Source organism: Mobula hypostoma, chromosome 3 (assembly GCF_963921235.1).
Source record: "Mobula hypostoma chromosome 3, sMobHyp1.1, whole genome shotgun sequence".
NCBI classification, from domain to species: domain Eukaryota; kingdom Metazoa; phylum Chordata; class Chondrichthyes; order Myliobatiformes; family Myliobatidae; genus Mobula; species Mobula hypostoma.
This window is the reverse complement of record NC_086099.1, coordinates 185,160,422-185,184,380: the sequence shown is the minus strand read 5'-3', so window position 1 is coordinate 185,184,380 and position 23,959 is coordinate 185,160,422. Positions and strand designations below refer to the sequence as shown.

The following is a 23,959-nucleotide window of genomic DNA, read 5'->3' as shown; positions in this document are numbered from 1 at the left end:
TCAGCTCTATTATTCACCTTTCCTATGAGACTTCTTGCATTGAAATATATGCAGCTCAGGACAGTATAATTGTAGCCCTAGAATAATTGTATAATCTTTCTAGTTCTGGCATCACAAGCACATGGAATAGGTAGCAATCCTGAGATCACAATCCTGGAGGTTCTGCCCTTTAACTTAGCACCTAACTCCCTGAACTTCCTATTCAGAACCTCATCACTTGTCCTACCCATGTAATCGGTACCCTCGTGGACCACAACTTCTGGCTATTCACCCTCCCACTTAAGAATGCTGAGGACTCTATCTGAAATATCCCTGGCATCCGGGAGGCAACATACCATCCGAGAATCTTGTTCTCGCCTACAGAACCTCCAGTCCGTTTCCCTAACTAACGAATCCCCTATCACCACAGCATGCCTCTTCTTCCCCCTTCCCTTCTTAGTCAAAGAGACAGACTCAGTGCCAGAGACTCGACCACTGTGACATCCCTCTGTTAGGTCATTTCCCCCCCCAACCCCCCAGAACAGTATCCAAAGTGATATACCTGTTGTACCTGCCTTTGAGGGGGTTGGCCACAGGGATACACTGCATTGGGTCCTTAACCCCTTTCCCTTTCCTGACTGTTATCCAGTTCCTGTGTCCTGCACCTTGGGTGTAACTACCTCTTTATAACGGCCTATCTATCACCCCTTCAATCTCCCAAATGATCCGACGTTCATCCTGTTCCAGCTCCAACTCCTTAATGCAGATTGCCGAAAGCTGCAGCTGGATGCACTTCTCTCAGTTGTAGTCATCAGGGACACTGGGGGTCTCCCTGCCTTCCCACCTACTGCAAAAGGAGCATTTCATGTCCTGTCTGTCATCTCTACTGTCCTAGCTGAGCAAATAGAAGAAATGAAAATGAAAAAAAAACTTTAATCTTGAGCTTTTCTTTCCTTTGCTTTCTCTGACTGAAGCCTCTCTTCGTTGAAGCCTCAAAGAGCTAAAGCCTCAAGATCACCATACTGACTTTTTCTACTCAGATAATAGCCACTGCGATGATGGCCACTGTGCTTGACCCTGCCTTCCTTTAATTTGCTATTGCAAATCAATCCCAAATGCCGATTGGTCATTGGTCAAAGCTCTTTTTCACTGTAGTGACCTGCTGCTACCCTCTGTACTTGGGCAGTGGGCTTGATTGAAGTCCCCCTTCTCTTAAAACTTCCAATGTCCGAATTGGCCACTGGTCAGAGCTCAAGCTGCATAAATACTTCATCATAAATCTGGTATTGTTTTGTCAAATTATTTGCTTCTACAGGTAATATTCCCATAGCTGATATCAATTTGTAGCTTTGTGCTAAGGTCATGTTAATTAATGTTTTGTTTTGAAAATTTTTGCTGGAGGTGGGAAATAGAATTATAAGAACCTGTATTCATATTTGATTATTGTATTTTGTAAAAGCTAGATTAGTCGGTAAAGTTATACTATGTATGGATTCTGAAGTTCATTTCATTAAACATTTTGTTTTCATTGTTACAGAGAATCGAAGTCCTTCGCAATAGTTTTAGACAGCAGCTTGCTAACGCAATAGCAAAGATCAATGCTGAATGCACAGTTAGTATCATTGAATCTCTTCATATTTACCTTTAAGTTTGTCAAAAAGGATGCTCGATATGATTAGCATCATAGAATATGTATTTTTAAATGTGCTTCATTTATGAATATTCTGTTATTTTTCTTCTTTGTTGTTTATACTGATATATGTTTAATGTATAAATTTCTTTATTGAATGTTCTATTTAATTCTCAATTGTTTTTACTTTAGTGGCCTGGTGAAGGCCACTATTGGCACACACCATTATAACTTGCAACCATTAAGTCAATTAACATAGTACTTGGAACAGCAGAGCATCGGCACACCATTCATCCCACAATGTTGTGCCAGTCTAGATGCCAATTTACACTAAGTGTTCTCCTGTGTGTAAGAACGTAAGAAATAGGAGCAGGAATAGGCCATCTGGCCCATCGAGCCTGCTCCATCATTCAATAAGATCATTGCTGATCTAGCCATGGACTCATCTCCACCTACCTGCCTTTTCTCCTTAACCCTTAATTCCCCTACTATGCAAAAATCTATCCAACCTTGTCTTAAATATATTTACTGAGGTCGCCTCCATTGCTTCATTGGGCAGAGAATTCCACTGATTCACCACTCTCTGGGAAAAGCAGTTCCTCCTCATCTCCGTCCTAAATCTAATCTCCCAAATCTTGAGGTTATGTCCCCTAGTTCTAGTCTCACCTACCAGTAGAACCAACTTTCCTGCCTCTATCTTATCTATCCCTTTCATAATTTGATATGTTTCTATAAGATCTCCTCTCATTCTTCCAAATTCCAGTGAGTACAGTCACAAGCAACTCAATTTCTCCTCATAGTCTAACCCCCTCATCTCTGGAATTAACCTGGTGAACCTCCTCCGCACCGCCTCCAAAGCCAGTATATCCTTCCTCAAGTAAGGAGACCAGAACTGCATGCAGTACTCCAGGTGTGCCTCAAAAGTAACCTGTACAGTTGCATCATAACCTCTCTGCTCTTAAATTCAATCCCTCTAGCAATGAAGGCCAACATTTCATTCGTCTTCTTGATAGCTGCACCTGCAAAGCAACCTTTTGTGATTCCCAATTCCCTCTACACACCAGCATGCTGCAATTTTTTACTATTTAAATAATAATCTTCTCTTTCAGGTTTCCCTGCAAAGTGGATGATTTCGCATTTACCAACATCCATATGATCCATATCCCTCCATTCCCTTCATTTTGATGTCCATATAAAAGCCTCTTAAACTACGCCAAACTGCCTGCTTCCATTACAACACCTGTAACCCATTCCAGGCATCAACTACTCATTGTGTAAAAAAAAAATTGCCCCTCACTTCGTCTTTAAATCTCCACGCAACCTAAAAAGCATGTCCTCCGGTATTTGATGTTACTGCCCTGAAGAAAAGTTTCTGAATCCCCACACTATCAATGTCTCTCATAATTTAAAAAACCTCTATCAAGTCTCCCCTTAGTCTCCAATACTGTAGTGAGAACAACCCATGTGTGTTCAACCTTTCCTCATTTCCTCTAATCCAGGCAATATCCTGGTAAACCTCTTCTACACCCTCACCACAGTCTCCACATCATTTCTATAATGGGATGACCAGAATTGCATGCAATACTCCAGGTGAGGTCTGATTAAAGTTTTAAATAGCTGCGGCAGGACTTTCTTACTTTTATGTTCAACAACCCTCTACCAGTGAAGGCAAACATTCCTTGTACTTTCTTTATGACTCATCCAACATGAATAGCCTCTTTCAGTGAACCATGGATTTAGACCCCAGGATGCCTCTGCTTTTCAATGCTGTTAAAGGACCTAAATTAAATTGTATACTTTCTCCTTCCATTTGACCTCCCAAAGTGCAACCACTCGCCCTATCTGCCACTTCTCTGCTCATGTCTGCAACTAAACCATATTTACTTATTTTTATTTATTTTTATTTTTATTCAGAAATACAGCACAGAGCAGGCCCTTTTGGCCCAATGAGACACTCCACCCAGCAACCCACCTATTTAACACTAGCCTAATCATAGGATAATTTTCAATGACCAATTAATCTACTAACCAGTACATCTTTGGACTGTGGGAGGAAACCAGAGCACCCAGAGGAAACCCACGTGCTCACAGGAAGGATGTACAAACTTCTTACAGAGGACACCGGAATTGAGCTCTGAACTCTGACGCCTTGAGCTGTAATAGTGTCATGCTAACTGCTACGCTACCATGGCACCTTTGATAATACTTTGTACTGTCCACAACTCAACTAATCTTAGTGTCATCTGTAAATTTGCAAATCCACCTATCTACATATGCATCCAAATCATTGATTAATATCACAAACAACAGAGGTCCTGGCACTGACCCTTGCAGAACTCCACTGATCACAGACCTCCATTCAAAATAACAATAGGCACGCCTATTCGCTGCCTTCTTTGGGCAAGTCAATCAAACTTGCAATTCACCCTGTATCCCATGTATCTTTATCTTCTGGATCAACCTACCATGAGAGACCTTATCAATGCTTTACTAAAGTTCATGTGGAAAATGTCCACAGCCTTACCTTCATACGCTCCCTTGACACCTTCTCAAAAATTCATTCAAGTTTGTATGACATGGCCTGACTCATACAAAGCCATGCTGACTGTCCTAAGCAGCCCATACCTTTCCAAATGTGCATGAATCATATCTCTCAGTATCCTCTCCAACAACTTCTCCATCACTGACATGTGGCTCACTGGCATATAATTAGCTGGTTAATCACTATTTCCTCTCTTTAACAAAGGCACAATATTTGCTACTCTCCAGTCTTCTTCGTCCTTGCCTGTTGTTAGTGAGGCATAAAGATCTTTGTCAAAACCCCAGCAATGTCCTCACTTGTTTCTTTCAATATTTTGGATGTATACCATCAGGCTCTGGGGACTTGTCCACCTTGATGCATTTTAGAAGATCCAGCACTGTCTTCTCCATAATCTCAAAATGTCCCAGCACATTAGCACTACCTCCAAATCCTTTTCTTTGCTGAATGCTGACACAAAGTAGTCATTTAATACCCTAGCCACTTGCTCTGACTGTTAGCACAAATTCCTGCCTTCATCCTGCTTGCCAAGGACCCTTTTGGCTTTCCTAATCGTCTGCTTGAAAACTTTCTTGCTACCTTTATATTCTACAAGGTTCCAGTCTGAATTCGGCTTCCTAACACTTCTCTATACTGCCTTTCTCTTCCTGATTAAATTTAGGACCTCCTGATCATTCAAGGCTCCCTTATGTTATAATCCTTGTTCTTCTTTCTTACCAGAATATGCTAATCCTAAACTCTGAGCAGCTGATCTTTAAACAACAACCACATAGTAGACGTCAACTTGTGCGACCGCAGCACCTCCCTATTAATGCCCCTTAGCTCCTGTCTTACTCTATTATGATTTGCCCTCCCCCAGCAATTTAGACAGTGTACATCACAGAAAACAGTGCAGGGTAATTTTGAAATTGCTTGTTCATGGTGCAATAGGTGCCAGTGTAATCTTTGACTGCAGAAAATATTGAGGGAATTGGGGAGTAAATAATTTGCATACTTAAACATGTCATTATCTATTTTCTTTTATTTTTCCTTCACCATTAATACCAATACACCCATAATACCTTGCTCAAAAGTCATAAGTAATTATCATATCCTCATTAAAATCTGTTGTTACCTTGTTAGCAGTGTGATTAAAAATGAATTCATGTGAAAATGTCCATAAAATTTGCAGACAAGGCAATTTATGAGAAACTAAATTATGTAAAGGTCAATTGGATGGTTAATATTGTGTTTGGTTTCTTCTTCTTTTTGTCTTCTCCTGAGGTGGCCACTTGTGACCAATGATGACTTGGTTCCTCTCTGGTATACCGGCTAATATAGCCAATGTAACGAAGTATATGGTTTTGTGCAGATGGGGCAGGAGGTAGCTGATGGCATGAATAAGTCCTCCTTGGCTACATCTGAAGTTTCCAGGGTTGCAGCATATGCATTAATAACCACAGCACATTGGTTGCATGCTGGAGTAAACCAAAGGGTCATAAAGAGTTTACTAAGATGTTAAACCAGCTTATTCTTAATGACAATATTTATTCCATGAAGACGGTATTCCTCATCCAGATTGCCTCTGGAAGAAGATGTACTAATGTCCTGTTCTTTAAACTAGGCATCTTCTGCCTGGCATGTTTCATTCGATGTAATGATATTGGTATCATAGTATCAGAGTTCCCAAACTATGATAATAGGGCAGTGTTCACATCTGTCAGTATTGGGATTGTCCATGAGAATTCTGATATTCTGGCTTCCTCAATTGCCCCTTCTTGAAGTCCACAATCAATTCTTTGGTCTTACTGAAACTGAGTACAAGACTGACGTTGAAACATCCCTCAACCAGTTGATCTATCTCATTCCTGTATGCCTCCTCATCACCATCTGAAATTCTGTCAACAATACCAGTGTCATCGACATAATTACAGATAGTGTTTGAGCTCTGTCTAGCCACACAGTTGTAGGTGTAGAGAGAGTAGAGCAGTGGGCTAAGAATGCATCCTTGAGGTGCGCCAGTGTTGATTATCAGTGAGAAGGAGATGTTATTTCTGATCCATGCTGACTATAGTTTCCTGGCAAAAGATTCAAGGATCCAGTTGCAAAGGAAGGTACAGAGGGCCAGGTTTATGAGCTTGTTGATTAGTATTGAGGGTATGATGGTGTTGAATGCTGAGCTGTAATCAATAAACAGCATCTTGACATAAGTATTGCTATTGTCCTGGTGATCCAACACCAAATAGAGAGCCAAATAGAAATTGTTATTGCTGTAAACCTATTGTAGAGATAGGTAAATTACAGGTCCATGCTTAGACAGGGGGTGATTCTGTCCATAATGAAACTTTCCAAGCAATTCATCACAGTAGATGCAAGTACAACTGGGCAATAGTTGTTGAGGCTGCTCAACCTGCTCTTCTTAGGTACTGGTATGATTGTTTCCCTTTTGACGCTGGTGGGAACCTCCAACTGCAGCAGTGAGAGATTGACTATGTCCTGAACACTCCTCCCAGTTGGTTAGCGTAGGTTTTCAGTGCCCTAATTTACACCATCAAGGCCTGATGCCTCCTCCTGCTCCTACAAAATATGTTTCTATTTTAAAATTAGAACATAGAACATATAAAACACAGCACAGGAACAGACCTTACGGCTACAATATTGTGCTGAGTTAGTTGAATTAGTAGTAAAATCCCTCTATTTTCTGCACATTCATGTGTCAAAGAAGAGCCTCTGATGTCTGTATGATCTTTGTCTCTATTACCACCCATAGCAGCACCCATCACTCACTGTGAGAAAAAAAACTTGCCCCACACATCTTTTAACTTTTTCTTTTCACCTTAAATGCATGTCCTCTAGTCTTTGACATTTCAACCCAGGGATAAAGATACCAACAGCCTATCTTTGACTGTCACAACCTTCTAAATTTCTATCAGGTCTCCCTTTCAGCTTCTGACATTCCAGAGAAAACAACCTGATATTGTCTGTGCCCTCTAATCTAAGCAGTATCCTGGTAAACCTATTCTGCATCTATTCCAAAACCTTTGCATTTTTCTTATAACAAGGCTTCTAGAATTGCATAAATACTCCAGATGAAACCTAACTAGAATTTTATAAAGCCACAACATAATTTCCTGACTCTTGAACTCAGTGCCTTGACTAATAAATGGAAGCATGGCATATGCCCTCTTTACCACTCTTATCAACTTGTGCAGCCAGTTTCATGGATCTATGTACTTGGACCCCAATATCTCTCTATACTGTTAAAGCGCAGCACCTAACAATTGGCCAGATTAAACTTCATCTGTTATTTCTCCACTTATATTTGCAACTAATCTATATTCTGCTGTATCCCTTGATAATCTTCTACACTCTCCATAATGCCAGTAATTTTTGTATCATCTGAGAATCTACTAACTCACCCATCTACATCTTCATCCGGATCATTTAGACTCAGTGGCCACTTTACTAGGTTCACCTGCACACCTCGATAACGCAAATAGCTAATCAACCAATCGTGTGGCCGCAACTCAATGCATAAAAGCATACAGACTTAGACGAGAGGTTCATTTTTTGTTCAAGCCAAACGTTAGAACAGGGGAGGAAATGTGATGTAAGTGACTTTGACCATGGAATGATTGTTGGTGCCATTTGGGGTGGTTTGTGTATCTCAGAAACTGCTGATCTCCTGGAATTTTCATGCACAACAGTCTCTAGAATTAAGAGATTGGTGCAAAAAACAAAACAAAATATCCAGTGAACAGTTCTGTGGGTGGAAACACCTTGTTAATGACAGAAGTCAGAGGAGAATAGCTAAGTTATTATATACAATACCATGCAAAAGTCTTAGGCATCCTTATGTTTTTAAACATATGGTTATAGATTCCACAGTTTTCAGATCTCAACATCATCAAGGCTGTCTGGGATTACACAGAGAAATGGAAGCAAGCAAGAAAGCTAAAGTGTGCAGAAGAACCGTGGCAAGTTTTCCAAGATGCTTGGAACAACCTTCCAGCTGATATTCTTATAATACTGCATGACAGTGTACTTAAGAGAACTGATGCCGTTTTAAAGGCAAAGGATAGTCACGCTAAATATGTTTACTGTTTACAGCTCTTTATAGTAATTTTTTGATATTTAGAAACTTTTCATTATTTTTGAAAGTATTTTCACTTTACAGAATATTTTTACTTGTGCCTAAGACTGCATATCCCTACATATCACCACTAGTCATGGGCCTCCAGACAGAATAGGAGCCTTTGACCACTACCCTCTGTGTTCCATGAGCAAACCAATTCTGAATCCAGCAGCACGTCACTACGAATGCCATTTTAATCTTCTAGAGGGACTACCATGAGGGACCTTGTCAATCACCTCACTAAAATGTAGACACCAACACAGGTCTTCTTTCATCAATTATCTTCAACTCCTCAGTCTCAATCTAGTAAGTAAAATGTGACTACCCTTCCCAACCCCACAAAGCCATGCCAACTGTCTCTATTATGCCATAGTTCTCCAAATGCTCCAAAGTTGTACCCCTAAGTTTCCTGTCCAATAGCTTTCCTACAACTGATGTGAGTTTCCAGGAATGTCATATTTTCTTCTTGAATACTGGAGCAACATCAGCTATTTACCAGTCTCCCAAGACCTCAAGAGGACATTTAGATCTTGGTCATGACCCCAACAATCTCATGTCCTGCCTTTGGGGACATATCCACTTTAAAATTGTTTAAGAGACCTAACACTCCAACCTTCTTTTTCTTGAAATTCCCTAGCACATTAGCTAGCTCCACACAGATATCACTATCCTCCCCATCCTTCTCCTTGGAAAGCACCAATGCAAAGTACTCAATTAGAATCCTGCCTCCAGGCACATGGTCCTTCTTTTATCCTAGAGTGATCCTACCCTACCTTTAGTTATCCTCTTGCTCTTGATATATGTACAGAATGCCTTGGGATTCTCTTTAATCTTCATTGGCACCTTCTTATTCAGCTAATTAGTTATCCTCCTTATAGAATAATGCTTGGAAGAAGCACTGAAAGTAGCAAGAATAGAAAATATATTCTGGAGGATGTACTTTAATATTCATCACCTGAAGTTGCTTGGTAGCAATTTTCACTGACTCAACAGACTACTTTCTGAAGGAAATATCTGTCATATTCAGGAAATGAGTGAACTGGTACAAGTTTCTCCTCACTGCTGAACCAAATGGAGATGAGAAATTTTATGCCTTTTCACACTATATTACTCATGGTTCCCCTAATTTCCTCTTTTCTTGCTTTATAATCCTTAAAGGCTCTATTTGACTTTCCCTCCCTAAATCTTACACAGGTCAAATGTAAGGGGAAACTATACCATGTGTGGCAGGACCCTTAGGAGAATTGATGTAGAGAGGGATTTTGGGGCGGGGGGGGGGGGGAGGCAAATCCATTGCTCCCTGACATGTCATGTTGCAGCTGTCTAAAACTTTGGTTTGGCTACATTTGTAAAAGAGTGGTCCCAAGAAAATCCATTTGTCACCAATATTGTTGATGCTTTCTGAGGGAAGGCAGTGAAGTTTCTGATAGCTTATACCCATTTGCTTGAGAAGAACACCTGCAGTTAACAGGGCTAAAACATTTCTGCAATGTCTTAATCTTGTTTTGTAGTTTCATGCAGGGTGGTCTGTCTAGATTTTTTCTTTAGAGTCTGTGGGTTTAGAGTCTCATGTAAACTGGATGGATAAAGTCACAGATTTTTTCAATGGATTTTAGTGAACCTACTGAGCTTTATGATAGAGGATAGTTTCAGAATCAAGATTACTGTTTGTTTTGATGTAACACAAGTGTTCACTCAACATCAAATTCCTCCCTTCTAATGAGCATTTTAATCTTTCACTGTTGGATCTTAAATTTCACAGCCCTCTGGCCTACTACCAGCTCTTGTCACTTTGTCTATATGCTTTACTCCTTATTTTAACATTATCCTTGACCTCCTTCATTAACCATGAATTGCACTACTTTCTGATGGAATTCTTCTGCTCAAATATGGACTGGCTGTTTGAATATCTGCCACTGTTCATTTACCAACCTGTCTCTTTGCTTATTTTCCCAGTTGTTTTCAGCCAATTCCAGCTTCACAGCATTACAATCACAATTTGGTAAGCAGGAGATTTCCTTGCCATATTTGATCTCATACAATGAAACTTCATGGGGTCTGGAGTCACCACATAGGGTACCATGAGCCACATTGCCAAATTGTTGTTTACAGAAGCTCATGTGTAAGTTGTCTGTTGTGTTAGCTACATTGCCACAATGTTATAGTGTAATTATTAGCTGTAATGAATGGAAAGGATGTAAAGAAAGAGATCTGAAAGGAGCTATCTAAATAAAATTCCATTCTTTTTCTCAGTTACCTGTGTTCTGGAGAAAATATTGATAATTTGCTCTTTCTTTAATTTGCTTTTAAAGATACAGTGGATTCAATGAACAATTTCAGTAGAGAGTTTGTCATGTTACAGAACTTTGCTTAGGCAAAGTATGTCTTTTTCATTCATGTTCCAGTTGTGATCAAAATATGCAATATTGTGTTCACAGAAATATTGTACAGAACTGAGTAAAAAGAATAAGACAACTCATGAAGACAGCATCACAACCTTAAGTGCTCTCAAACAAAAAGATTTACTCATTTCATCATTAAAAGAAAGATTAGAAGAGTATGAGAATTCAAGACAGACTGATATGGTAAGTGCACTATATTAACAATTCTAAATTTCAGCTATCAAAGTACCGTCAAGTTTGGGATTCCCAGAGGTACGCAAAAGACTCCCAACTCGTAGGCTGTTGTATGATGCAGACATTTCCACTGGGTTAACATCAAATCCATTGGGCAATGTACCTGATGCAAAATCATTTCATTTGAAAGGGACGGCAACATGGGAAATGGGTATGAGGTAATTTAATTCGTTTCAATTAAATGTTATATTGTGGACAGAAGGGCCTGGAATGTGCTGTAGATTTTCTGTGTTCTGTGTTATATCTTTTAACTGTTTTTTGGTGCTTTTTTCTCATGTTTCACTTCCTACTTGGTAAATTGGTTTGCCATTGTCAAATGTACCAAAGTACACTAAAAAAAACTTGTCTTGTGTGCTGTTCATGCACATAAATTCTCATTGTAACAGTTCATTTAGGTCGTGCAAGATGAAATAATAATAGCATGTGGAATAGAGTATTCCAATTACAGAGAAAGTGCAATTGTCTAAATAAAGTACAAGGTCATAACAAGTTAGAGTGTAAGATTAAGAGTCCATCTTATTGTATGACCATCTTTTCACTGCAGGATAAAAAGCATTCTTAAGCCTGGTAGCATGTGTTTTCAGGCATTTGTATCTTCTGCTCATTGGGAGGGTAAGAAGAGAGAATGTCCAGGGTGATTAGGGTCTATGATTAATTATAATTTTTACATTTTCTAGGTAATTAAGTTATTTCCTTTTACTTCTTTTAAATTGTATAAACAAATGAATAACCCAATAGTTAAGCATACTTTACGTATATGGTTTCAATTTCAGAGATTTTTTGGGTTTAATCAATTTATTTTAGCAAGTCCCATTATATCAAATTTCCTTATTCAACCTTCCACTATGGATCAAGCTTACTTTGATTGGAAAACCAAAGTATAATTTCTTTTCGTGATTGGTTTTTGGATAATTGTTTCATGTCTTTTGATCAACTCTCTAATAAATATAATTTACCCAGATCTCATTTTTTTTTTAGATATCTACAGATTAGAAACTTTTTAATTACTGTTTCTCTTAATTTTCCACACCCATATCCAATGGACACTTTGGAAAAAATTTTAGATTTAAATCTTTCTCAGAAAAGTGTTGTAACAATTATATATAATATAATTATGAATTTATGTCCTGTTGCTTCTAATAAAATTAAAGCTGACTGGGAAAGAGAATTTAAGATTATTATACCGATTGAAAAATGGGAAAAAATTCTTCAATTGGTTAATTCATCCTCTGTATGTGCTAAACATGTGTTGATACAGTTTAAAGTAGTGCACAGGGCTCATATGTCCAAAGATAAACTATCTTGTTATTATTCTTATATTAATCCAATATGTGATAGATGTCATTCCGAGATAGCTTCTTTAATTCACATGTTTTGGTCATGTCCTTTGCTGGAAAAATATTGGAAAGATATTTTTGACATTATTTCAAGAGTCTTGAATATAGACTTACAACCTCATCCAATTACTGCTATCTTTGGATTACCAATGATAGATTCAAATTATTTAACCTCTTCATCATGTAGGATGGTTGCATTTCTTACTTTAATGGCTAGAAGAACCATTCTGTTGAATTGGAAAGAGATTAACCCTCCTACTGTATTTCATTGGTTTTCACAAACTATGGTGTGTTTGAATTTGGAAAAAAATTAGAAGTGCGGTTTATGGTCCTTCCATTAAATTTGAAAAAACTTGGAGGCCATTCATTCAGCATTTTCATTTGATGTAATTTGATCATTTCCAAACTTGTTTTATCTCTCTGTACTGCTGGTTGAGAGGAATGGAGTTGTCGACACTAAGGTTTTCTTCTCTCCCATTTTTAAATTGTTAATATTGCCCAAGTCTTTTAGTTTAGTTGACTAATTTTGTTTAGTTTTTTTTGGGGAGATGGGGTTTGTTTTTTTTTCTATTTTTTTTTCTTTTTCATGATTTTTTTCCCAGTTTTTTTTTGCTTTGTATTATTCATTGCTATTTTTACACAATTGGGAGCTTTGTTAACTTACACTATTTGGTTTTACAATTACTTATTTTAAGTGTAACAATATATCTCCTACTATTTGTATTATTGCTATGTTTTGTTTCTATGTTATGAAATTAATAAAAAGATTGAAAAAGAAAGAAAAGTTATTTATAATGCTAACTGAACATTTCTAAACATTTCTAAAAGCATTTCAGAAGTGTTCAATGATAGCATTGTTCCCCCAAACTGCTGTAGCTCATTATCAATTAGTGTGTCATTAGTCATGGGGGAATTTTAATGCTGTATCTGCTGTATTGAATTCCTTATTTTGGATGATGGCTCTTAGGAATTAATATTGATGCCAGTCTCAGAGACTGGGTTCCATCCAGGCATGATAAGACCAAGTTAGATGAACATGTTGTTTTCATAGAAAGGAAGAGACAATCTAGTCCATCAGCATTGCTTCACATCATTGTGGCTAAATACTACTTCCATACTTCCATCTTCTACCATGTATGCAATCTTTTATGAGGCAAGCTAAAGGGGGAAAAAACAAGGCTAATAAAAGAACAAAATACTTTTGTAAGTTTACCCACTGGCCCTTCAGGTAATCAAAAGCACTGCAGAAGATCAAGGGTTATCTCTGTATATTGCATTCACTGTCTCAATTGGAAACTGACTCACTTCCTTGGAAGAGATGCAGTGAATCAACCCCTCCTGTACCATTTCAAAGTTCTAAGGTTGTTATTGAGGCCAGTACTGAAAACTCATCTACAGCTGGGGAAGGACAAAGATAATGGGCAGGTAACAGGTGGGTGTGTAGCCTTTAAGATAGCATAATGCATCCACTCTACGTGCTGCTCATGCAAAGATTTCAGATTCTCAATACTATCCACGATATTTCTTTTCAGCTTTTGACTGTCATGGGCCACTGAATTCCAGAAGTTAATGGAAATATTGCTGCCTTGGGAGACTTTTAAGTACATCGTTAATTTTTTTCTTCAGTTATCCTTAGTGCAAGGGTTGTTAGCCTGGGAGAGGACAATGATGTTGGTTCTCTTATCCTTCTGGTGAGTATGGAAGATTTTACAGAAACATCACTTCCCAGTGCCGAGTGGTGTGTGCTGTAGTTAGTTCAAAATCAAGACCAAAATCTAAGTAAAATTTGTTATCAAAGTACATGTATGTTATCATATACTACCTTGAGATTCATTTTCTTGTAGGTATTTGAAGAAAAATAAAGAAATACAATAGAATTTACAAAAAAACTTTATATAAACAAAATCCTACAAAAAACAAGCCATGTGTAAAAAAAGACAAATCATGCAAATATATTTTAAAAAATACTGAGAACATGAGTTATAGAGTTCTTGAAAGTGAGTCTATATGTTGTAAAATCAGTTCAGAGTTGTTGTGAGTGAAGTTATTCCCATCAGTTCTGGAGCCTGGTGATTGTAAGGTGTTAACTTTTCTGATCCTGAATTGTCCCTAAGTAGAATTTGGCAGTCAGAAGCACGTAAAAGAGCTGTGATCACTGCTGCCCAGTAAGCCATGGAATTTGTACTAGGTCAAGGCATTGATCTTCAAATATCCTTTTCTTCAATTGACCAAAATAGTGACTTTTATCATTAATATCTGCCTTTACCAATAGATGGCTCCTGAGTCATAAGAAGTGATCCACAATATCCAGGGTCCTGCTTCTCAGAAGATAATGTGGGTCATCAGTAGAAGGTTAATAGGGACATTTTGACTTTGGGAAGTTGTATGTGTCCTGTCATATGAATTGATGAGAGTTGACTGTTCTTGCAGCTTGGCCTACCAGCACTCATAGCTTAATTATAGAGGTCAAAGTGACTTTGATAGGTTAAATAGTTTCCAATTAATTCTGTAGATTAACTTCATTACCATAGGAAGCATGTGGGAATTGAGATGCAACATTGCAACAAGATGAATTCAAGAAGTATTGGATCAATGACACACTCTTTTGACACTAGCTTTCACTGTGATAGCTTCATTTGTTTAGTAGCATCGCTTGTATGCCATGACTTTGCAAATACTAAATGAAGGTGAATTTCTATAATAAGTGAATTTGAGAATGATATTCCACAGTCCTTCAAGACTGATAAAGTTGAAGTCTATAGTGATGTCAATAAAGGCTATATTAGATGGTGCAACTCATTGATTCTGGCTTGGAGTTATCAAATGGTGAACATCAAGTCAGCTATGCTTCTGAATGACAGAACTCACTCTACACTTCAGTGAACAACTGTGGGCATTGTGAGAAATGACTAAGAACCCTGGTGATGATTCTTCCTCTAGCAGACAGAGGGTGAAATTTTCAATACCTACTCCAGTCAAACTTGTTTCCTTTCTTGATGGCAGTCACAAATACAGCATCTCTGAGATCCTTTATTATATTTCCATAGGTTTGTAATTACTTAGTGACACAGAAGAAAACAATTCAACCCATCAGGTCCAAGCCAGCTCTAAGTAGAGCAATCCCATTCCTACACTCCTTATTTTCCCTCTAGCCCTGTAATTTATTCTACTTCACATGCCCACCAATTCCTTTTTTGGTTCTTTTTGCTACAAACATGCTTGAAGGAGTAATTTAGAGCAGCTGATTAACTTCATAGCCCATCTTTGGGAGGCAAGAGGAACCCTGAGCACCTTCAAAAAACCAATATGGTCACATAGAGAATATGAAAATTCTACAGTGGTGAATTTCTCTATAGAGTTGAACTTTAGAAGATACAGTATTTATGCAGACTTTTGAGCTGCTAAATCCCCAGGTGAAGATTTCAAATGCTAAGCTGTCATGGTTAAGGCTCTTTGTGCTGCGCATACTTTAAATATGATGAGGATTTCTGACTCCATCACCCTTTCAGAAAATATGTTCTGAACCATGATCAGTCACAGAATGAAAACCTTTTGTCTTAACTCTGCTGATCTTTCAGCTAATGAACTTAAATTGTTGTTCCCTGGTTTTTATCCTCTGTGTTAGTGAAATAGGTCATTCTGGTTAGCCTCTCTACACCTGTTGTAATTTTATATATTTCAGTTAAGTCTCTCTGAGTCATTTGTTCTCCCCAAAAGAATAAATACAATCTGATTCTGCCACATGGAACTTGCATACATCATTAAATTCACTTGTCTCACCAACTAAAGTACATAGAACAGAGAACAGCACGGGAACAGGCCCTTCAGCCGATGGCAGCCCATAGCCTCACAACGTTTGTGACTTCCTTTAATGTTCACAACCTTCCCTTGAAAGAAGCAGACCAACTGTCCTGATTAAACTGTGCCCCTTTGTAAATGCTTGTGTACATGTTTAACAACCCTCTGAATTATTTCCAAATGTTTGTGCAACACCAATATTAGCTTAATGTGCTTGGAATTACTTAGCATTTCCCATCATCCCTTTTAGACAATGGTACCACAAATAACAATCTTCTCGTCTTTCCTTACAACACTGAAGGAAGCCATTTCTTGGACTGTGTTAATCATTGATGCAGAATGACACATTTCACTGATGCTTTAATGCACATGTCATAAATAAAGCTAATCTTTCTTTTTCTTTCTTTTGTTAAATGCATACAGATCTATGTTGAACTCCTACCAGCTATTCCTCAAGTGCCTACTACTGGTCTAATATTAATTTACCTTTACATTGCTGATTTCAATTCACTTTTGATAAATCATAACTCAGCATAACAAAATTGAGCTCACCTCCAATTTGGAATTCCTAGCAGAATTATAGAGTCATATAGAACAGAAACAAGCCCTTCAGCACAGTGTGCCCAGGCTGGTAATTGGGAACCGATCACCAATAAAGTCAGTAGGTGGCCATGACTATCCATGTCATGGAGTTTCAGATGCTGCTTTAATACTTCTTAACTCCTGTTGTAGGAGTTCCTGCCTCCACCACCCCATTATTTCAATTACCCTCAGAATAAAATAATTCTTTCTCAAAATATCCTGCACATAAATCTAAGCCCTCTGTTTATGAACATCTCTGCTAATGAGGAAAAATTCTCACCATCTACTCTATCTATGCTATCATGATTTTTTTTGTACAACAATTGCATATCTTCTCAACCTTTGTCATTCCAAAGAAAATAAATCCAGTCTTTCCTGAAAGCTCAAACACATTATTTCAAGGCAATAATTGAATTGACTTTATTACTTACATCCTTCAAATACATAGAACATAGAACAGTACCGCACAGTACAGGCCCTTCAGCCCATGATTTTGTGCCGACCCTTAAACCCTGTCTCCCATATAACCCCCCACCTTAAATTCCTCCATATACCCGTGTAGTAGTCTCTTAAACTTCACTAGTGTATCTGCCTCCACCACTGACTCAGGCAGTGCATTCCACGCACCAACTACTCTCTGAGTAAAAAACCTTCCTCTAATATCCCCCTTGAACTTCCCACCCCTTACCTTAAAGCCATGTCCTCCTGTATTGAGCAGTGGTGCCCTGGGGGAAGAGGTGCTGGCTGTCCACTCTATCTATTCATCTTAATATCTTGTATACCTCTATCGTGTCTCCTCTCATCTTCCTTCTCTCCAGAGAGTAAAGCCCTAGCTCCCTTAATCTCTGATCATAATACATACTCTCTAAACCAGGCAGCAACCTGGCAAATCTCCTCTGTACTATTTTCAATGCTTCCATATCCTTCCTATAGCGAGGCGACCAGAACTGGACACAGTACTCCAAGTGTGGCCTAACCAGAGTTTTATAGAGCTGCATCATTACCCAGCGACTCTTAAACTCTAAACTCCGACTTATGAAAGCTAACACCCCATTAAGCTTTCTTAACTACCCTATCTCCCTGTGAGGCAACTTTCAGGGATCTGTGGACATGTACCCCGAGATCCCTCTGCTCCTCCACACTTCCAAGTATCCTGCCATTTACTTTATACTCTGCCTTGGAGTTTGTCCTTCCAAAGTGTACAACCTCACATTTCTCCGGGTTGAACTCCATCTGCCACTTCTCAGCCCACTTCTGCATCTTATCAATGTCCCTCTGCAATCTTCAACAATCCTCTACACTATCCACAACACCACCAACCTTTGTGTCGTCTGCAAACTTGCCAACCCACCCTTCTATCCCCACATCCAGGTCGTTAATAAAAATCACGAAAAGTAGAGGTCCCAGAACCGATCCTTGTGGGACACCACTAGTCACAACCCTCCAATCCGAATGTACTCCCTCCACCACGACCCTCTGCCTTCTGCAGGCAAGCCAATTCTGAATCCACCTGGCCAAACTTCCCTGGATCCCATGCCTTCTGACTTTCTGAATAAGCCTACCATGTGGAACCTTGTCAAATGCCTTACTAAAGTCCATGTAGATCACATCCACTGCACTACCCTCATCTATGTGCCTGGTCACCTCCTCAAAGAACTCTATCGGGCTTGTTAGACACGATCTGCCCTTCACAAAGCCATGCTGACTGTCCCTGATCAGACCATGATTCTCTAAATGCCCATACGTCCTATCTCTAAGAATCTTTTTTTTTCTTTTTAAATCTCTTTATTAATTTTCCAAAATTATAAACAGAATAACAGTGTTAATACAGAGAGAATGGAATAATCATATTATTAATAAATATGTACAAAAATCCTTTCAAATAATACTGGTATAATAACCTTCCAAACTCTTGATATATTTATTCATAAAAAAAGAAATAAAAAAAAACAAAGAACCCCCCCCAAAAAAAGAAAAAAAAGACTAAATGCTAACCCCCCCCCCAAAAAAAGCAAATGAAACAAAACAAGGCTAGACCATTATCTTAAATCGAACACGTTCAATAATGTCGTCAACTCCGCTCCTCTATTCATATATTTTAGGTTAATAGGAAGGATTTGGAAAGGTCAAATTACATCATATGAAATTGTTGAATAAATAGTTTCCAAGTCTCTCCAAATTTAACCGAAGGATCAAAAATGTCACTTCTGAGTTTTTCTAAATTTAAACATAATATAGTTTGGGAAAACCATTGAAATGTTGTAGGAGGATTGGCCTCCTTCCAGTTCAATAAAATAGATCTTCTGGCCATTAAAGTAACATACGCAATGATCCGACAGACTGAAGAGGATAAAAATCTATGTTCTACCATTGGCAAACCAAAAATTGCCATAATAGGATGAGATTGTAAACCAAAACGCAAAACTGTTGAGAGAATATCAAAAATATCTTTCCAGAATTTTTCCAAAAGAGGACAGGACCAAAACACGTGAGTTAAAGAAGCCACCACAGAGTGACATCTATCACAAATAGGGTTTATATAAGAATAAAATCGGGCTAACTTATCTTTAGACATATGAGCCCTATGCACGACTTTAAATTGTATTAGTGTATGTTTAGCACAAATAGAGAAAGTACTAACTAATTGAAAAAGTTTATCCCATTTCTCTATAGGTAGGCAAAGTTGAAGATCCCTTTCCCATTCATTTTTAATTTTATCAGATATACCTGGCTGTAATTTCCTAATTATATCATAAATAGATGCTATTTAATCCCTTCTGAAAGGGATTTAAGCCTAAAATTTTATCAGTGATATTAGTAGGGTATGAGGTCGGGAAGGTAGGCAGCATGGTATTTAAAAAAGTTCTTGTTTGTAAGTATCTAAAAAAATGGGATCTAGGCAAATTAAATTTATTAGATATTTCAAAAGACATGAAACAGTTATCCTGAAATAGGTCACGAAGACATGTTATACCTTTTGTTTTCCAAATTGAAAAGGCTTGATCCATAACTGAGGGTTGAAAAAAAATTAGATATAATAGGGCTTGATAATATAAATTTGTTCAAACCAAAAAAATTACAAAATTGAAACCATATTCATAAAGTATGTTTAATTATTGGATTAACCATTTGTTTGTTCGATTTAGATAATACAAAAGGAAGTGAAGGTCCTAAAATGGAAGCCAAAGAGAACCCTTGTACAGAGTAGCATTCAAGGTTTACCCGATGTGGACTTGGAATTATACTCCAGTCTTATGTCTAAAATGTTAAATATCAAATATTAATTGCCCAATAATAGAATTTTAAATTAGGCAGTGCTAAGCTACCATCTTTCTTGGACTTCTGTAAATATTTTTTTACTTAACCTGGGGTTTTTGTTTTGCCATATATAAGAAGAATATTTTCCAACAGCTTTCCCACCACAGATGTAAGGCTCACTGGTCTATAATTACCTGGACTATCCCTACTACCTTTTTTGAACAAAGAGACAACATTCGCTTCCCTCCAATTTTCCGGTACCATTCCCATGGACAACGAGGACATAAAGATCCTAGCCAGAGGCTCAGCAATCTCTTCTCTTGCGTCGTGGAGCAGCCTGGGGAATATTCCATCGGGCCCCGGGGACTTATCTGTCCTAATGTATTTTAACAACTCCCAACACCTCCTCTCCCTTAATATCAACATGCTCCAGAACATCAACCTCACTCATATTGTCCTCACCATCATCAAGTTCCCTCCCATTGGTGAATACCGAAGAGAAGTATTCATTGAGGACCTTGCTCACCTCCACAGCCTCCAGGCACATCTTCCCATCTTTATCTCTAATTGGTCCTATCTTCACTCCTGTCATCCTTTTGTTCTTCACATAATTGAAGAATGCCTTGGGGTTTTCCCTTACGCTAATTGCCAAGGCCTTCTCATGCCTCCTTCTTGCTCTTCCTCAGGCCCTTCTTAAGCTTCTTTCTTGCTTCCCTATATTCCTCAATAGACCCATCTGATCCTTGCTTCCTAAACCACATGTATGCTGCTTTCTTCCACCTGACTAGATTCTCCACCTCACTTGTCACCCATGGTTCCTTCACCCTACCATTCTTTATCTTCCTCACCGGGACAAATTTATCCCTAACATCCTGCAAGAGATCCCTAAACATCGACCACATGTCCATAGTACATTTTCCTGCAAAAACATCATCCCAATTCACACCCGCAAGTTCTAGCCTTATAGCCTCATAATTTGCCCTTACCCAATTAAAAATTTTCCTGTCCCCTCTGATTCTATCCTTTTCCATGATAATGTTAAAGGCCAGGGAATGGTGGTCACTGTCCCCCAAATGCTCACCCACTGAGAGATCTGTGACCTGATCCGGTTCGTTACCTAATACTAGATCTAGTATGGCATTCCCCTTAGTTGGCCTGTCAGCATACTGTGACAGGAATCTGTCCTGGACACACTTAACAAACTCTGCCCCATCTAAACCATTGGAACTAATCAGGTGCCAATCAATATTCGGGAAGTTAAAGTCACCCATGATAACAACCCTGTTATTTTTGCACCTTTCCAAAATCTGCCTCCCAATCTGCTCCTCGGTATTTCTGCTGCTACCGGAGAGTAAGAATCTTTACGTTCCGTCTCCGTTCAAATGTGCAATTATAGTAATTTATAATAAATATTATGAACAACAGGATAGTCAATATAACACAGAAATACAGTTGCGTCAGCATGAATTAAGCAGTCTGATGGCCTGGTGGAAGAAGCTGTCCCGGAGCCCGTTGTTTCTGGCTTTTATGCTGAGATACCGTTTCCCAGATGGTAACAGCTGGATCAGTTTGTGGTTGGGGTGACTTGGGTCTCCAAAGATCCTTTGGACCCTTTTTACACACCTGTCTTTGTAAATGTCCTGAGTAGTGGGAAGTTTACATCTACAGATGCGCTGGGCTGTTCGCACCACTCTCTGCAGAGTCCTGCGATTGAGGGAAGTACAGTTCCCATACCAGGCAGTGATGCAACCAGTTAGGATGCTCTCAATCATGCACCTATAGAAAGTTCTTAGAATTTGGGGGCCATACCAAACTTCTTCAACCATCTGAGGTGGTTGTGCCTTTTTCACCTCAGGTCACGTGAGATCCTTGGTGATGTTCATGCTGAGAAACTTAAAGCTGTTCACCCTCTCAACCCCAGATCCACTGATGTCTCTATTCCTCCTGTAGTCCACAACCAGCTCCTTTGTTTTTGCATCGTTGAGGGAGAGGTTGTTTTCTTGACACCACTGGTCAAGGTGATGACTTCTTCTCTGTAGGCTGCCTCATTATTATTTGGGATTAGACCAATCAGTGTAGTCTCATCAGCAAATTTAATTAGCAGATTGGAGCTGTGAGTGGCAACGTTGTCCTGGGTATACAGAGAGTGAAGGAGGGGCTTGGTACACAGCCCTGAGGGGCGCCTGTGTTGAGGGTCAGAGGAGCAGAGGTGAGGAAGCCCATTCTTACCACCAATAATATTTGGTAAATATCCTCTGCACCCCCAACAGTGCAATGATATCTTCATTTAGTGTGGTGACCAGAAATGCACACTACATCAGAAGCCCAAGTACTATGCAACTTGTATAGTTGTACCATAATCTCTCAGATATTGGATTCTAAACCCTGGCTCATAAAGGCATGCATTCCTTCTATTCACTTAACCATCCTGTCTACCTGTGCAGTTGCCTTCAGGGATTCTTGGACATGATCACAATTCCTCTGCAGTTCTTCCTGGGTCCTTATGTATATCCAGCTTTGTTAATTCTCCTAAAATGCATCACTGGACACTTTTCAGGATTAAATTTAAATTGCCACTTCTCAGCCAATTTTATTTGCTCTATCAACATGATTCTGGAGGCAAAGATTACTCTCCAGCCTAACAACAAACATTTATCTTGAAGTCATTTGCAAACTTACAAATCTTGTTGTTGGTTATTGTTCTTTCCAGTAAATACACAAATCCAAACTGAATATACCTCTAAAATGCTATCCAACCACTATATTTTCCACTTGCCCAGCATCAAATCCTAAAAGCTTGCTATGTGCTGATCATAGATCTTCAATTGATTACATTTCCAAAAGTATGCTTCTTTTATACCCTTTCCACTTGCTCATTAATTGAGGCCATCCAAGTGGAAAGGGTATAAAATAGATAGTTGGAAACCTCTATTATTACAGCTTTAGAAATATGCCTATATACATTCTCTGTTAGCTCCCTATTGGGAACATTATTATTACAATTTAAGCAATGTTATACTATTTTGTTGCTAATTCAGCCCATATGACTTCCATTCCCTGTTGATTTTATTTTCATACCTTTTCATTGGCATATTCCTTTCTTAAACAATGATACTGTGCCCCTCCTATTTTAACCCCTGATCCATTTAATCTAAAATCCCAGTATCGGGAATATTGAAGGGCCACTTCAACTCATTGTTAAGCCTTGTTACAATAATAACCACTATTTACTGCTCTTACATCTATCTAGACCCCTAGGTCACTATCCTTATTGCCTTAGAATCTTTGTATTAAACCATAACAATAAACACTGTCAAATGTTTTTGTTTCCTTTACTAATTAATTTCCTAAATTATAAACACGAGATTCTGCAGATGCTGGAAATCCAGAGTAACACACACAAAATGCTGGAAAAATTCAGGAGGTCAGGCAACATTTGTGGAGAGGAATAAAGAGTTGACATTTTGGGCCGAGGCCCTTCATTAAGACTAGAAAGGAAGTGTGAAGAAGGGAGACATCTACAGTACATGTTTTATCTTCTTGATCCTCCTTGGACCAGGACCCTGCAACCAAATATTGAATCCATGGATTTCTTACCATAGCTGTACTTTCCTGCTGCACCATTCTACTGCTTCAAATCCCATTATTTCACAATCTCATTTTAACTCATTATACCTGGCTTTAAGAAACAAAGACTTCTCTGGAAACCTCTTGCTTCTATTGTCCAGTGATTTCATTTCTACTTTGCTCCATTATCTGAACTCCAATCAAATTGATTCGTTCTTGTACATCTGAAACTTCCAATCTTCACTACCATTTTAATAATGACAGAACTTTCTGCCACTAAATGGACAATTGTGTTCATGATGTAGTCTTCTTTGCACTAGAAGAATTAAATGGAAGTTGTCCAAGTACATTACTTAACATTGCTGTTTTGTACTTAATTTTGTTTCTGACTCTGCTGTTTCAACACTTCAGTTCCTAATTCCACCTGTTCTTATTTACAAAATGCTTGAAAAATCTTCTTTATTGTCCTTTAGTCTGAAGGTTTACAATGGTTCTAGAAGTTTTTTTCACCCCATTCCA

General features: G+C 38.6%; 1 protein-coding gene across 1 annotated transcript in view; it reads left to right on the top strand.

Annotated features, from left to right (window-relative positions):
* c3h10orf67 (chromosome 3 C10orf67 homolog) overlaps window positions 1–23,959 on the top strand; it is a 138,894-nt gene that overhangs the window by 15,662 nt on the left and 99,273 nt on the right. The window contains exons 4-6 of the mRNA XM_063042508.1: window positions 1,517–1,591; window positions 8,007–8,246; window positions 10,701–10,847. Coding sequence (XP_062898578.1) covers window positions 1,517–1,591; window positions 8,007–8,246; window positions 10,701–10,847 — 462 coding nt within the window. The remainder of the gene's footprint in view (window positions 1–1,516; window positions 1,592–8,006; window positions 8,247–10,700; window positions 10,848–23,959) is intronic.